The 14,972-nt window shown below is 51.9% G+C and overlaps 1 protein-coding gene across 1 annotated transcript in view; it reads left to right on the top strand.

The window, feature by feature from the left end:
* The window catches only part of FAM234A (family with sequence similarity 234 member A), a 48,049-nt gene extending 41,240 nt beyond the window's left edge, over positions 1-6,809 (top strand). Inside the window, exons 6-12 of the mRNA XM_065412368.1 lie at positions 1,112-1,244; positions 1,689-1,827; positions 3,282-3,422; positions 4,211-4,289; positions 4,980-5,132; positions 6,123-6,225; positions 6,395-6,809. Coding sequence (XP_065268440.1) covers positions 1,112-1,244; positions 1,689-1,827; positions 3,282-3,422; positions 4,211-4,289; positions 4,980-5,132; positions 6,123-6,225; positions 6,395-6,606 — 960 coding nt within the window. The 3' untranslated portion in view covers positions 6,607-6,809. The remainder of the gene's footprint in view (positions 1-1,111; positions 1,245-1,688; positions 1,828-3,281; positions 3,423-4,210; positions 4,290-4,979; positions 5,133-6,122; positions 6,226-6,394) is intronic.
* Positions 6,810-14,972: the final 8,163 nt, after the last annotated feature.

Raw genomic sequence — 14,972 nt, 5'->3', positions numbered from 1 at the left:
GGGGTCGCGAGGTTATTACATGGGGGGTCGCGAGCTGTCAGCCTCCACCCCAAATCCTGCTTTGCCTCCAGCATTTATAATGGTGTTAAATATATAGAAAAGTATTTTTAATTTGGGGGTGGGGGGTCGAACTCAGAGGCTTGCTATGTGAAAGGGGTCACCAGTACAAAAGTTTTTGAGACCACTGATTTAGCAGTAAATCATTCCCTGGGAAATATCCCACCCTCTAACTTCACCACCTCAACCAAGCTTCACAATCATCATGGCTGTGAACAGTATTAAATTGTTTGTTTAAAACGTATACTGTGTGTGTGTGTGTGTGTGTGTGTGTGTGTGTGTGTATGTGTATATATAGTTTTTTGTCTGGAGAAAAACATTTCTCTGGAACCTAACCTCCCCTATTTACATTAATTCTTATGGGGAAATTGGATTCGCTTAACATCGTTTCGCTTAAAGTCTCATTTTTCAGGAACATAACTACAACGTTAAGTGAGGAGTTACTGTACCTAATACAACAGCCAAAAGGCACAAGCAGTTGTTCTGCAGTCACCTTTGTTACTGTTAATAGGTCTAACCTTGCCCTGTGGTAATTATGCACAACAAAAAGATTGAGGCTCATGCCAGACAGTGACACTTAGTGGCCGGATGGGTATGTTGTGAATTGTTTGTGTGTTGTGAATTGCATTGTCTAAAGTCAGCGGTTTTCAAACTGTTTTAAGGCTACATACCCCTTTCCAAATAATGTAGTCTACTGCATACCCCCATCTGGAATAGGGTCGTAGTATACCTATGATTAGATTGCAAAGTCTTGCTAAATAAAATGTGTTGTCCACCATCACGGGATTTTTCGCGTGTACCCCCTGACGCGAGCTCAGTTTGAAAACCGCTGTCTTAAGTCAACAGCAAAAAGTGATCTAAGGCATGTAAAGTGTCTTCTGATGTGTGGAGAAGGCTTCTCACAGATGGGAGAGCCACCTGTGCCCAGGCAGCCACCTTTCTGTCTCACGCCGTCAGCCTCCCCAAGGATTTGGGCTGCAGCAGCAGTAGAATGCTAACCTGCAGCAGTGGTGTTAATACGTATTTATTCTTATGGTTTTCATTTTCTCTGTAGACTCAAAGTTTCATCTATTCGGGGAAGAAGGGCGAGCAGATCGGAACCAGTGGCAGACTGAGTCTGAGTGCAAGGCCTGGTTATCTCATGCATGTGACTAAGACTGGCTCCTACTACGTTCTCTTCAATACTGGTAAGGCCTCTTGCTGGTTGAACACTAGAGATACTCCCAGTACTGAGAAGTTACCATCACTTTGAAATTCATAAATACTCTTCCAGCTTGTCATACAGTATTCCACATTCTCGCAAGACTAGCTTCCAGGTTCTGAACTGACATTCATGATAAAGCAACAGAAGGAGCCCTCTACTGAAAATAAGAGCTCATCTTGTGAACCCAGAGAGCGTTCTTTACATGTAGTCATGTTCTTTGGACAGTGCATTGAAATGTAAATTCGAAACACAGCCACTGTTGCCAAGTGAGTATAGGGCATGTTGCTAAGTTAGTCTGTGCTTCCCTAAGGATCTAATGCACAATTTCTGAGGGGAAAGGATAGGAGAGAAGGCCTCATTTGCACAGTTTAGCACAATGGTCAAGGTAAGCTTCTGCCATCATTCTGATTTCTCTTTGTTTGCACAGTAAATTCTCTTTACGGCTACTCCTTGAAGGATCTCTACAGCATGGCAACTGGGATGGAAAGTAAACTCACCAGCCTCCAGCAAGATCCTCAGTGGGAGAAGAAGATCGAGAGCCCCACACATCACATTCCTCTTCTCAGGTAGCAGCATTACATTCTCCTGACCTTGTGATTTAATTGGGGGGCTCTGATCCACTGGCTGAAGCATGCAGCAGTGTGGTTTAGCTGTCTCTAAGATCCACTTAGCAGTGTTGCTCTTGGCTTGTCCAGGAGCATGTTCCAGTGCCAGACAATGAGGAGAAGACTGGGGGGACTGACTCAGTGAGTGACAACAAAGTGGAGAGGATGTAATTCTGTTGTATGTTGGTTGGGGAAAGACACCAAAGACAGAGAGGAAGTATTGAGTGTGGCACACAGGGGTTAGAACTCGGGGGAAAGTGATTAATTTGAGAGCATGGATTGAGGCTAAATAGCAGGAAAAACTTCCTGGCAGCAAGATCTATGAGATCGTGGAATCATCCGCAGAGGGAAGGGGTGGGATGCCCAACGATCGGGACAGATCAAACAAAACCTATAAAATGTCCTGCATGTCCCAGTCCTGTGTTGGCCCCAGGGAGATGGACTGGATGGTGTAATGTCTCTTCTGTGTTTTATTTCTATGATTTATGCCACGTTTCAGGCTTTGGAGAGTTCCGGTTCAAATTCGTTTAGACTAAACCCATCAATACAAACTGGAATGTATGCCACGCACACACAGTCTTGAACAGCCAACTGCATTGTGGGTAAAGCACAATCCCAATCTGTGCGATCTCTCAAAATTGAGACGATCGCCAGTTAAACGAACTTTCAAACCCACAGCAATGTAAACTGTCCAGCTCCCCCCCACGCGCTCTGACTCCTCAGCTCCACTACAGACATCCTTTCAATTCCAACATTGCACATCCAAACACATTTCCACACGAGCCGCACAACCTTAACTCTCCCCTCTGCTACAGTCAAATAGATTACTGACAGCTCTGTGGGTTTGGACATGGCTAAAGCATGAGGGCAGAGATCAGGTTGTGTGTCTGAGTGTGGGAGATTGGCAGGTACCAGAATCACGTGTAACTGCAGGGGACAAGGGAATTTTCCAGAACATGTTTTTGGTCACTCACTCACTAGACAGCACCTGAATTTCTCATGCAATGACCAGGCAGGGAAATCTCTTTATTCCCCAGAGGGGGAGGGGAGCACTTCCAGGTTGCAGTGATCCGTCAGTCATAAAGAAACAAAGGGCACAAGCCCAGAGTGCTTTCCTCATACAGCCGCCTGGAGTGCAGGGAGAGTGAATGCTTTACTTCTCTTGCATGTGGCACCCAGAGGGAGCTGCTCTCTGTGGAGGGAGAGTGCCCAGTTGGGGAGAGCTGGCAACCTGCAGCTTCTCCTCCCCAAATGTTGGCTTCAGCAGAGCCTGGCCTGGCGCATGGTCTTGTGATCCTTTCCTTTTCCTGGTGGGGTGATAGCCTTTGATTTCTACATCGGGCATGCTAAGAATAAAGTGGTATTCTCAGCTAGGAAAGCTCACTAGTTCCTTGTCTTGGCCTCTCCTTGTTCAGCTCTGGAGACATTCGTTACCTGGTGAAGGTTCCCGGGAGATCAGGGGAGAATATCTTGGTTGTGAAGTCAGACATGGCTGAGCTTCTCGATGGACAAACTCTTGACTCCCTGTGGACTGTCAACGCCTCCCACATCTTGAGGTAATGCTGCCATTGCAGGAGAGAGATGCTCTTTTCCAAGAGTTTGCCCAATGACACTTGGGTTCCAGGGAAACACGGCCCCTCCTTTGTGTGAAGTGCATGTTTCATATGATCTAGTATCTTTGCACAAAGGGGAGAGCTTGATGCTCTGTCTTGATTCTAGGGAGGGTGGGAAGAGCCTCATTCAGTCAATTTCCTGCTGACATGGCTGCAATTCATGGAGTGTGGGGGGGGGGAGGTGTTGTGGCTGTCTCTCCCTGGGAGCCACAGTAGGGAGTGAGGGCAGAGAAGGTCATGGTACTTGGTGTGTGTCTTTTTTCTGCTGCAAACCCCTCCCCAATAGCCTGGCTCCAACCCCCACCCCAAATACTGTAGCCATATGAGCGGCTGGAAACTTGGCCTGCTTATTACCTTATATGCCATGGAGGGGTGGGTCATCCTACATCTTCTCTGAAGGCCAGCGCCGACTACATGAACCTCCCCTTTCTGTGCCCCAGCCTGGCTACCTGTGCCTCAGGGGATGAAGCTCCCACTGTCTCAGGGAAGAAATAGGACCTGGGTGCTGCTTCAGCAGAACTTTCAGCCTAGGGAGCAAAGGGGTCTGACCCCCAGCTCTTCCAGTTAGTAATGCCAAATGCTGAGCCATTGTGGGATCAGTTGAGTCTCTCACCAGGCTAGGTGTGGGCTGGGTACAGGCTGCTCTAGACAAACAGGCACTGGGCCTGAGACACCTGTTCCCTGGCTGCTCGGTACCTTGTCTCAGTCCCCTTCTCCTGTCCCTCTTGCAGCGAGCCAGTGTTTGGTTACTACACACCTGACGTTCTCCACATAGTCCTTGAAAGTGGAGTTGGACCCAACAGGAAGAAGGTTTGAAAGTTCTTTGCTCTGATCCCCCTTTCCTTGCTCGCTTGCTGGCTACGGCGTGTGTTTGGTTGGGCTTGAGTGCCATGTGCACAAGGAGTTAGCCCTGCACTGGGCAGAGGGTAGCTGGCTCTCTTGATAGGTGTCAAAGGCCTTTGCTGAGATGTGCGGCTCTTTCTCCAGGAGGTTCCTCCGCCAGCCCAGACAGTGTGTGGAGTTCTTCCCTCCTGCAAGTGACTAACCATAAACGGCAGGTGAATTCAAAGGCAGAGCTCAGGGTCTGATTTCTCCCAGCACCTCCAGATGTGACTCTGCATTGACATGGCTAACTACACATAAAGGCCCCTGGGTGCCCCCTCTGTGACTGCATCATGCATGTTTCTATGGTGTAGATTTCAGCTGTGATCATCCCCCAAATTGGAGAGCGAGCAAACACCCAGGATAGGTGTTGGGGCAGTCAGAGGAGCCTGGGACTGAAGCAATGGAAAGTTGTGTAGCTCTGAGGAGGAACTAGAGCACAGGTTCCAAATGGCAGCTGTGCCAAGCTCATTCCATGGAGTCTGGGTTCGACCAGCCTGCCCTGATCTGATTTCCCCATGTAGCCAAGCCCTGTTCCCGCAGGGAGGTGTGGAGCTGGGCCCCTGACTCTCTGTGCTGTATGCTCCAGGGTAAGCTCTGGTCTTTCTTCTCTGCCAGATCATGATTGTTGAGAGTGGCTCTGGAGCAGTCCACTGGGAGCTGGAGCTGAATTCAAGAGCAGGGAGTCCAAGGCCTGCCACGCTCAATACTGCAGATCACCGGTCCATGTTCCTCTTCTGGGGAGAGTACCAGGCAGAGGCCAATGAAACGGTGAGGGCTGGCGAGCGGGGACAGCACGCACAGCCCCTTGGGCTCACTCTGATCTTGAACCAGAATTTGCAGGACACCAGAGGGGTCTCTGCTTTGCGCAGTGAACGGTGCTTGCTAGACTGCGGGGCAGCTAGCTGTTTCTTAAGCCAAAGTTTACTTACTCGCCTGCCAGGCTTTCGAGAGCCAGGCTGCGAGGGTTTTGGTGTGCTCTGGATGGGGCTGGCAAGTCGGGAGGAAGCTCAGCTCATCCAGCAGGAGGAGGTGGTGGCCCGGCAGACTTGCTGTCTGAGCGTCTGCACGTGTCTTTACCAAGCTGTTGGAAAATTGCATGTGCTGGAGCTCCCTGTGGAGGGTTAGATTTGATTTTTCACACTTATAGCAAATGCCCCTGTAGAACTTGCTTTGAGGCCATGGATTCTTTGGTGCCCCTCAAGCATTGTCTATCTCTCCATGCCCTGAGCCAGCTCTGTGGCCATGGCATACAGCGGCTGCATGGGGAAAGTCAACTGGCACGTCAGCCTCTCGGTGCTGGGAAACCAGCCAGGGGAGGGGCTGTGAGAACTGAGTGAGGGGCAGTGATGCTGCTGCTCCCACTTGGACCTTTGCCAACGTCAGTCTGATTGTTGTGTGCAGACTTGCTAAGTGTTTTCCCCATGACCACTGGGTACGTCTTCCTAAACCTCCCCCCTCTGGGCCCTGTGTGTGGCTGATGGGCACCTGGGGCATTCAGGAATGTTATGATAAACAGACAGGGGCGTTACAGACCAGTGAATAAACCCAGCTCTGGTACTGATGGGACTCATCCGACCAGGCTGGACTGGTAATGTCTGCCGCCCAGCTCTCACGTTTGGTGCCATCTGGGACAAACTAGCAGAGTTGGGCAAAACCTGGCTTATTTCCGCTAAGCCAGGTGAGTGTTTTGAATGTGGCTTCTGCCCAACTGGGCAGGGTGACATGCTTCCCCGCCTTGATGCCTCCTGTTTGTTTCAGGGCTCCAAAGCGGCTCGCCAGAATCTGTATCTGTTCCATCCGTCCTACCCCAATGTTCTCATGGAGCTGAACAATAGCCCAGACCGAATAGTCGCCTTCGACGGTAAGTGCTGCTCCCTGGGCCCCTCCAGCGGGGACGCTGGCCATGGCAGCTAGCCCTTCGCACTGTTGTCTCTCATGGAATCTGCGGAGTCTCGGGGTTGGCTGCAGTGCTGTGACCTGCCCTTGTCCCGGGCAGGGGTCCGGCTGTAACCCCTTTCTTTCTGTTCCAGCGGTTCTGTTTGAGCGGAGCCGGCATGCCTGCTACGTGTTGCTGACCAGGCCACAGAGCAGCGAGGGGCCAGGCTGGGTGTCTGTCACCAAGCGGAAGCTGAAAGAGGACATCACTGGCAGTAGGGTGACCTGGCTGAGCCAGGTGGCAGGGGACAGTGAGCAGTACATCAGGGACCGCTTCTTCAGGATGCGATTCAGCAGCCAAATGTGAGCTCCCTGGGAGACCCCGGAGAACCATCTCAGCACTCTCCTCCAGCAATGGACTCATTAAACCCAGATCACGGACTCATGTGGGAAGCTGACGTTCTTGATCCACAAGCCAAAGGCTGGCTGCTGAGAAAACAGCCACAGCAAATCTACCTGTGAGCCCGCAGGGCTTGGGCATCCCAAATCCTGCACAAGTGGCTGCCAGCGCGGCCAGCCTCTGAGCTGATGGGGCTTCAGTCCCTGGGTGTCCCTGAAGTGCCATCACTTCCAGGAGATCTGCCTCTTTCCCTCTCTAAATCACGCGATACTTGCTGCGCTGCAGGGCGTACCTCAGCCGGGGACGCTTTCCCAATACGCCCCAAACTAGGACCCAGGGAGGGCATGTCTGGGGGCTGGAGGGAGGCCTCAGTTGATTACTCTAACCTTGGTGTTTGCAGTGAGGGAGGGCATGTGCATCTGGGTGAGAGCAAGATGAGGAGGGAGTGTGTGCGCGCTCACGTGTGCGGGTACGTTCAGCTGTGTGTGTGCGTGCGCTGTTGGATTTTCTTTCCTGTTTGCCCATATAGACAGATGGGCTCTCCTGAGTAGGAATTTTTGCCTTTTCCAAAGAGTGGCGTGGACACAGCGTGCTTGGTGTCTCACTGGAATACCTGAGTGCTGCTCGCCAGGGATAATGCAGTGAGATGGGTACTGAGTGAGCCCAGCGGGGCGTGCAATGGCAGGTGTATTGGATATGGCAGATATTCTCTGGCCCAGGAGAGCCACAGACTGAAGTGCAGTTCTACTCTGAAAATGTCTCTGTATAAACAGCAGCTCCTTGTTTTCCAAGCCTTCTGCTCCTGTTGCGTACCGAGGTGCAGAGCTGCTGCCTACTGCTGACTGAGATGCATGGGCTGCTTTTCCCCCGTTGGCCCTGCCGCAGCTGTGCGAGAGGGAACCTGACTTGGCTCTGGTTCACTCATCAGGAACAGAATTGCTAACACAGTTCCACTTGTAGATGATGCAAGAGCCAGAACAAGCCTGGCTACCCAGTCCCCATGGTGCTAGCTCATGCTCTCTGCTCGTCGGCTGGGCAGATCGAGTGCATATGGGACCCGCGGGGCTGTTTGCAGGCGCTCTTCAGAGTGGAGCTGCCCGTGTTCCTTGCCAGGAGGCCGGCCAGCTGTTCCCAGGGTGCTGCTCGTCAGACATGAATTCAGCCTCGCGACCCCTGCGAGGAGAGTCCTCTGAGCACTGCTACCTTACTGTGTGAGGGGGACACGGAGACAGGCTGTGCAGTGTCTGGCCAAGGTCTCTTTGCAGAGTTCTATCGGCAGCTCTTTCCCAAAGCCCCACCTCCTGATCCCCTGCTCTAATGGCTGGGTAACGCTGCCCCTCAGTGCTAGCAGCCGTGTGGAGGGTAGGACACTTGGGTGCTGTTCTTTGTGGGTGCTGCCATTGCAGTGTGGTCATGTTCATTTGCTGTCGCTCTGTACTGAGGTTGCAGTGGGAGGGGAAGAAATGGTGGGGCCTCCCTTGGCATGCCCTGGGGCACCATGCTCTGGGGTGAAATGCCCTGGGGGCCAGGCAGCGCACAGGGGCAGCTCAGTGTGAGGGGCAGTGCCCAGAAGTGCCCTGTCACTGCTCCGGTCGTCACAGCTCCTTGGAGCTCTGCTGCAGGCTTGTGAGGTGACTGCTAAGCTGGGGTCCTGGTTCTTTGGGAACAGCGCGAATCTGTGACTTCTGCCTGTGTCCAGTGGAGCAGGGGCTGGGTGCTCTGGGGGGATGCTTGGAGGGGGCACTTCGCTCACCTGTGGAGAGAGCAGGACCTGCGAGGCCTCGGGGAAAGTGTGTGGTGCCCGTGGAGTTGGGGAGCTGATCCCCAGCAGGCACGGACAAGGCTTCCTCACGCTAAGGGCAGGATGTGAGGCAAGGCTAAGCACTCGCCTCCTCCAGGCAAAATTAACTGCAGCATCTACTGTTGGGGTTTGCTGGTGTAGCAACCAACTGTTTGACCTTGCACTTCTGCTTCTAAGGGTCCCCTATGCACAACCCCTCACCCCTTTGTGAAATTATACAGTTGTGGAGTGTTCTGCTCAGTTCCCTCACCGCTGGAACGGAGCTGCTTTACTGGAGCGTATTAGTGGAGAGAGCAGAGCTAGCCGTCATGGGGACCGAGTCTCCCACCATGGCAGCTTGGTTCAGCTGCCCTGCTCTGAGGATGCCCCCAGAACGTGCAGTCGGTGGGATGATGCCTCGGCTCCCTGCTCCTCGTGTCTGGGGAGGGCTCCCCTCAAGCGTTCTCCACAGGGACTGCAGGCTGAATTGTGTGTTGTGCCATGGATTCCCTTGGCTTCTTTCTTGAAATTCCCCTTCTCCCTAACATGGTCTTTTGAATGGTCTGAGTGCTGGAAGCAGAGCCCAGTCTCGTCTTTGCTGTAGCTCAGGTTCCCGTGATTTGCCCACCCTTCAGGGGCATGCAAACGACCTGAGACCCAATCGCCCTGCACGTCCCTGGGTTGTGCCTTTGGACCTGAGGGATGCCTTACTGCACAGCTGGGATTCTGGCCTGTACCCTGCTGGTGGCACTGAGCGGCTGTCAGCGAGGATAGCAGGTTCAGCATGCCAGGTAACCCACCCACTGATGGCTTGAGCTGAGATTCGGGAAGCTTGGCTGTGCTGGTTGCACTGTGCCCTGGGCAAATGGTAACCCTGCAGCTTGCATGCCTGTTGAACTGATATTTATCATCTGCAGATTGTATCTCACTGAACCTCCTCGAAAGGAACAAGTCTTCAGGGGACGTGGTCTGTGCATCAGGATTGCATTGTGCATTAATGATTCTTGCTGTTTGAGTTTTTCCTCTTCCTTCCTGACCCCCTATGCAGACACAACCCTTCCAGGTAGGCACTCTGAACATTGCCTCAGGAGAGCAGGAGTCTCAGCTTCGGGAGACATTTCTGGCTTTAAGTTCCTCTGTTAATACGTTCCGTGATAACTTGGAAATCCAGGTTCTCCTGTTAGCAATGTCAGTGCCAAGCTAACACCCTCGTAATGATGCAAGAGTCCAGCTGCTTTTCCCCCGTGTCATTGTTTTTGCAGTATTGAGTGAATGGTTTAATTGTGCCTTGATTCAGTAACTCTGCTGGGCGCTACTAGCAGAAATCACTGCGTGTGTGAACAGTGTATTTTCTAGCACTAGGATTATCGGTTTGGTTCTGTAATTTATTGCAAATGTTGCTGTACTGGGCGTGGTCTAACTGTGATGATTCAATAAACCCTCTTTTGCATTGTTTGTAAATGGTGCTCTGCTTCTGCTGCTGCCTTTAATGAACCAGCGTGGCTGAGCCCTGAGCTCAGGACATGCAGAATTGGGTTTGACAGAATAATAGAAAGTTGTAAAACATGTCCTGAGACCCCTCTCCCCCCCCCCTCCCCCCTGGAAGGAGGGAAATTGCTCTGATGACATTTCAGAGTAGACAGCTTGTCATGTGTTGCATGTAGTTTTAAGTAGTAAACTCCCCCCTTCAGTTTGTCGAGTTAGTCTTGTTTGACAGTGCATTGAAATGAAGTGATGCCAAGGACCATGTCAGCTGTTCAGTCACTGCGACTCACTGAAGCTGCTGTATAAAATAGGGACACCAACCATCTGGGCTAGGCTTGATCCACAGCCTCATCAGGAGCACGTCATGTGACTGTGTGACTATAACTGGAAAAGGAGCATTCCTCTCCTTTCTCAATAGCAGTGGAATTTAGCCTGCCTTGCCAGTTCTTCAGGGGGACCTGGCCAAGGACTTTAATAGGACTGGATGCATGTGCCCTTTGAGCTGCTTGTGATAAATAAAGAGCTGGGGTGTTTTCTCACTTGGTTTTTTTCCTACTAGATCTCTAAACATACCCATTGCACCAGATCACAGCAGACCCAGTTATATCCCCAGCTGCGGATGCTCTTAAATGGGTTTAATTGATCCGGGGCAATTTCAGTGAGTAGACACAGCCTTAGATATCTCAGGCACCCTGGAAGGCCCATTGGACACCTCAGTGGATCTACATTAGCATTCACATGCTCACTGAAGGGGCCAGGAGTGTTGTCAGTAACGAGGGGTTCCTGTCTCCAGAATGTTAATTAGTCATGAAGCTCAATAGATGCTAAATTCAAAGTCCCAAAGGGGCATGAGCACAATTTTTTCCCTTTGCAGGTCCCATTTTATGCTGCTAATAAAGGAGTCACTTTTCAGTTTCTCTCAGTTCATTACTGAACCCTTGGTTGCTTTTATTTCTACTCATTGTGATGTGAAAACGAATGGTTGGTTTGTTGGTTTTGTGAGGGAGCTCGTGAACCCAGCTGATCTCAGCTGTGCCTGACACACGGGTAAGCAGCAAATACCCAGGAAAAGATTAAACCTGCCCCAGAGGCTGGACACTGAGGATTTTGCACTGATGTTAAATATTAAGTGTGAGATGATGCACTTGAGAAAATGGAATCAGCAGCTGGGTGCCTAGCAGGCAGTCACAGATGCAGGGAGATGGGGGCAAGTGTAATAACCAGCACCATGCTGGATCTGCCATTGCAGTAAAAGGCCATTTCAGTCCAAGCTATGCCTGTGCAGAGGGCCCTGGGGCAGGGGCTGAGTTTAAGGCAGGCTGTGTAAATAGCACAGTGTCCCAGGAGCACTGGATGCAGCTCTAGTTTCCCCACTTAAACAATGGACAGAAGAGTGGGGAGCTCAAATAAGTCTGCCAGTGAGTGACATGGCTTCGTCCCTGGCAGCAGGTGCCTGTCTCAGCACCACAATACTTCACTCCTGCCACCAAACTCAGCCTATGACCACTGAAGCAGAGACTGAAAAAGCCGTGGGGCTCGTAGTGGATAATCAGCTGCACTTGTGCTGCTTCACATTGGGAGCTCATTACCCAAGTTCTACCCTCGCAGCCAAGACCCGGTGCCAGAAGCACCCCACAGCATTGTCTCTGTAACCCAAGCAGTCCTGTGACTCCAACCCTTCCTCCCTGTACCTCCAGTGACTCAGCACCAGGATTCTTAGGCCTAGAGCAATCAGAAGGATAATCACATGGAAAGACTGCCCCTATCCCCGTTCCACCTGCAGCAGCTCCCTCTGCCCATGGGCTGGCTCCCTCCCAGCCCCTGCCTTAGCCCGATCCGCTTCCTTGTGTTCTGTGACCCTGTCTCCTAAGCCCCTAGCTCAGCTCACCGTTTCTCCAAGGCCCTTCTGCAGTGACACTACCTGAACTTAGAGCCCCGCGGCAGGACTGGGGTTCTGCAGGACCCGCTGACATAATATGAGTGGGTAAAATGTACTTCGTTGTGGGTGGGCAAAAAAACTAGACTGCGGTAATTTGCGAGAAAACATTAAATCTATCAGTTTACCAAGAGTCGCCTATTTGAGAAATTGCTAATTTTTGTTTGAGCTGCTCTTTCCTATACATGTTTATCTCCTTCGCTGTGAATCCGTACCGTACATGAGGTCATGTCAGAGAATCACCCTCAGTTTTTGTTGTTCTGTGACGTCACATACATGCAGACTGTCACTGCCGCAGCAGCTTCCTGTCAGTGCTGTGAGTAGTTTTTCTGTTAAATGTTTTTCAAAAAGCAATAATAATCCTGACATATAAATAACTTGACTGGGATGTTTCAAAGTTCTAAAAATAGTGCTCAAGCAGTTTAAAACATTCCAGTTTTTTTAAGCCATTTATAGTTATTAAAAAATAGCACCTTTTAAGGCAAAATTGTGATGCAATTTGTTTGGATGTTCTGTGTGACGTACACATGACAGTAGTTTGTCATAGACAGAATTTCAGCAATGTAAAGCAAGTTTATTGGGGAAACCGGTTTTAGTACTTAAATTTAAGTGAGGGATAGAAAGAGTTTTGATGTCTATTATAACAGGAGTTAGTGTTTTTACATGGGTTACGCAAGATTTGTTTTATTCTTTTAGTGGTAAAAATTGTATCTGAATTCCATTTATATATTTATTAACCAACCGTGGGCTTTTTGGTTTGGTCTTTTTTTAGTGGCAGGGGAGAATCTCTGGCTTGTGGGATTTGCAGGATCTAAGGTTTTTGCAGGTGGGAGTGGAATAAAAATGCAAGAACCAATGCAGGAGTGAGTATTGCGCTGTGGGACAGGAGCGGGATTAATAAAATAGTCCCAGGCAGGGCTCTACCTGCGCTTGCCACAGGCCTGCTGAAAAAAAGACATGGCAAGAGGGCTAGAGGAGGCTTGGGTAGAACACCTGCCCACTGGGCTGGGTCTGCAGCTCCACATGGATGGCTCCATGGGCAGGGCCCTCCATGTGTAGATGTTCTATCACCGGCTGCTGCTTCCTGTTCCTGACCTCGGTGTGGGTGGCGGGGGTTGTCAGAGCCCCCTGTTCACACTACCAGGGCTCTCCTGCAGCCAGGAATTAGGGGCTCTTGTCATCTCACAGTGCTGCCTGTCAGTCCAACTGTCCTGTGTAATGGGCCAGTGGGGCCTCCTGCCCCCAGGCTCTGCTGGCACCAGCTGCATGGCCTGTGGCTCCCCCACCCTGACCTGCATGGCACAGGCCAGAGAACCCCCTCCCCCACGGAGGGTCTATCCTCCCCTGCAACATCCCAGCTTAGTGGCAGTCTGGGCTAGTTGACTGCCACCATCCTGGCAGCCCCCTTGGTAGACTAGTTATCACCAAGTCCCATCCATTGACCGTTGGCCGGTTTGTTTGCATGGGGGTGGGTGTTTCATGGGTGCAAATTGACATGCTGTCGCTTACCATGGCAGTAGCTGGGTCCACGACTATGTCAGGGGGCTGCCACTGGTGCTTTCCAGGTGCTGGGGGTTAATGGCTGTTTGTTTCACTCTGTGTGGTTAGGCCGGGAGTAGCCACAGGAGAGGAGGGGGGCTGGCTGGCACTTTTGGGGTTGAATTCAGCCTGTGGTCTGGCACCCCTCTAGCAGAGCAGCACAGCTCGTGGTGAGGATCCCCATAATGGGCGCTGCCTCCGATCCCCATTAGCGCCACTGGCCCCAAGATCCCACGGCCCTGCAGCACAGACGCTGTGACGTGGAGTCGCTTTGGGGCTAGAGCGTCCAATGGGCTCGCTCAATGCTGGATCCCCGTGGGCTGGAACTGGGACCCCAGCCGCCTGCCCCCTGGTTCCACCAGCTGGGTATGTGCTGTGCAGGGTTAACCTACAGCATTACAGGGAAGACCAAGGAACAAGCCCTGCTCTGCTGCTTATGTAAGCACTGTAATCATCCTGCAGCTGGACCCTGGCTCGGGGCTGCAGAATAATCCTGCCGTAAACTCCCCAACACTGGCTCAGCTTAAAGGGGACTGGAGTGGGGCCAAGGCCCCTGCTGATGACATTATACCACAAAGCTGCTTCGGCCGGGGCCCATCTGTGCCCCAGCCCCAGCCGGGCTCTCCTGGCTTCATCGCAGCTCAGTACAAGGCACCACAGATAGCCTCTGCTCTCCCCCCGTGCGTGCAGCACGACAATGACTTGACACAGTTCCACTGTGCTGTGGCAGCCTGGTTTGATGCACACAGACAGACCCACCGGCATCCTACACTGCTATTAAACAGCCCGAGTCAGCTGGCACAGGCCCGCCATGGGTTTTTAATTGCAGCACAAATGTACCCCGAGTGTTCCTCCACTACAACGAGCGAGCCTGGCTTGTAAGATTCCAGGGAGGGGATTGTGCCTTTATCCACAACACACCTTAGCAAACCCAGTGTTCAGCTCAGCAGTGCTAGTGCCCCCATGACCATGCTGGCCCTGTGCTCTGCGCTAGTAGGGGTGCAGGCTGTGCTCTGGAGTGATCCCTTTCCCAAAGCGGGCTCACTATTAACAGTACTGGTGGACGTAGACCTGCCAACCTAGGCCCTGCTTCAAGAAAAGCTTCCAAGAAAAGCTAGACGAGATGGGGCCAAGAGAGGAGGGAGAGAGCAGGGGTGAGTGCTGGGGAGGACAGAATGGTAGGATAGAGTCCTGGCAAATGGGCTTGATGATGCCCATCTCAGGGAGGAAGAGCCATCTCCTGAACATAGGGACCCTCCTGCCAACTTCAGGCGTGGTCAAGTCCCCACAGCAGGCGCCTTGGGGTTGCGTAGGGCTGTGCCGGATGGTAATCCTGGCATCTCCACAGCACCAAGCAATTCCCCTGGAGAAGAACAGCACCTTGGGGATGCTCCAATAGAGGGGGAACAGCTCCTCCCTCCAATAACATGCTCTGGGCTAGTCCTGCTTCTCCCAGCCGCACATTAGTGCACCAAGGGGATCGATTGCTTTTAACAAAATCATTTCCTAGCGGGTGCAGTCCTGGTGTGCCATGGACAGCCCAGAGCAGCCAGCAAGCACCACTCCAGCATTCGTGAAGCAAGAAAAAGGTTA

This window comes from Emys orbicularis, chromosome 10 (genome assembly GCF_028017835.1).
Source record: "Emys orbicularis isolate rEmyOrb1 chromosome 10, rEmyOrb1.hap1, whole genome shotgun sequence".
Taxonomy (NCBI): Eukaryota; Metazoa; Chordata; order Testudines; family Emydidae; genus Emys; species Emys orbicularis.
This window is presented reverse-complemented; position numbering and strand designations above follow the sequence as displayed.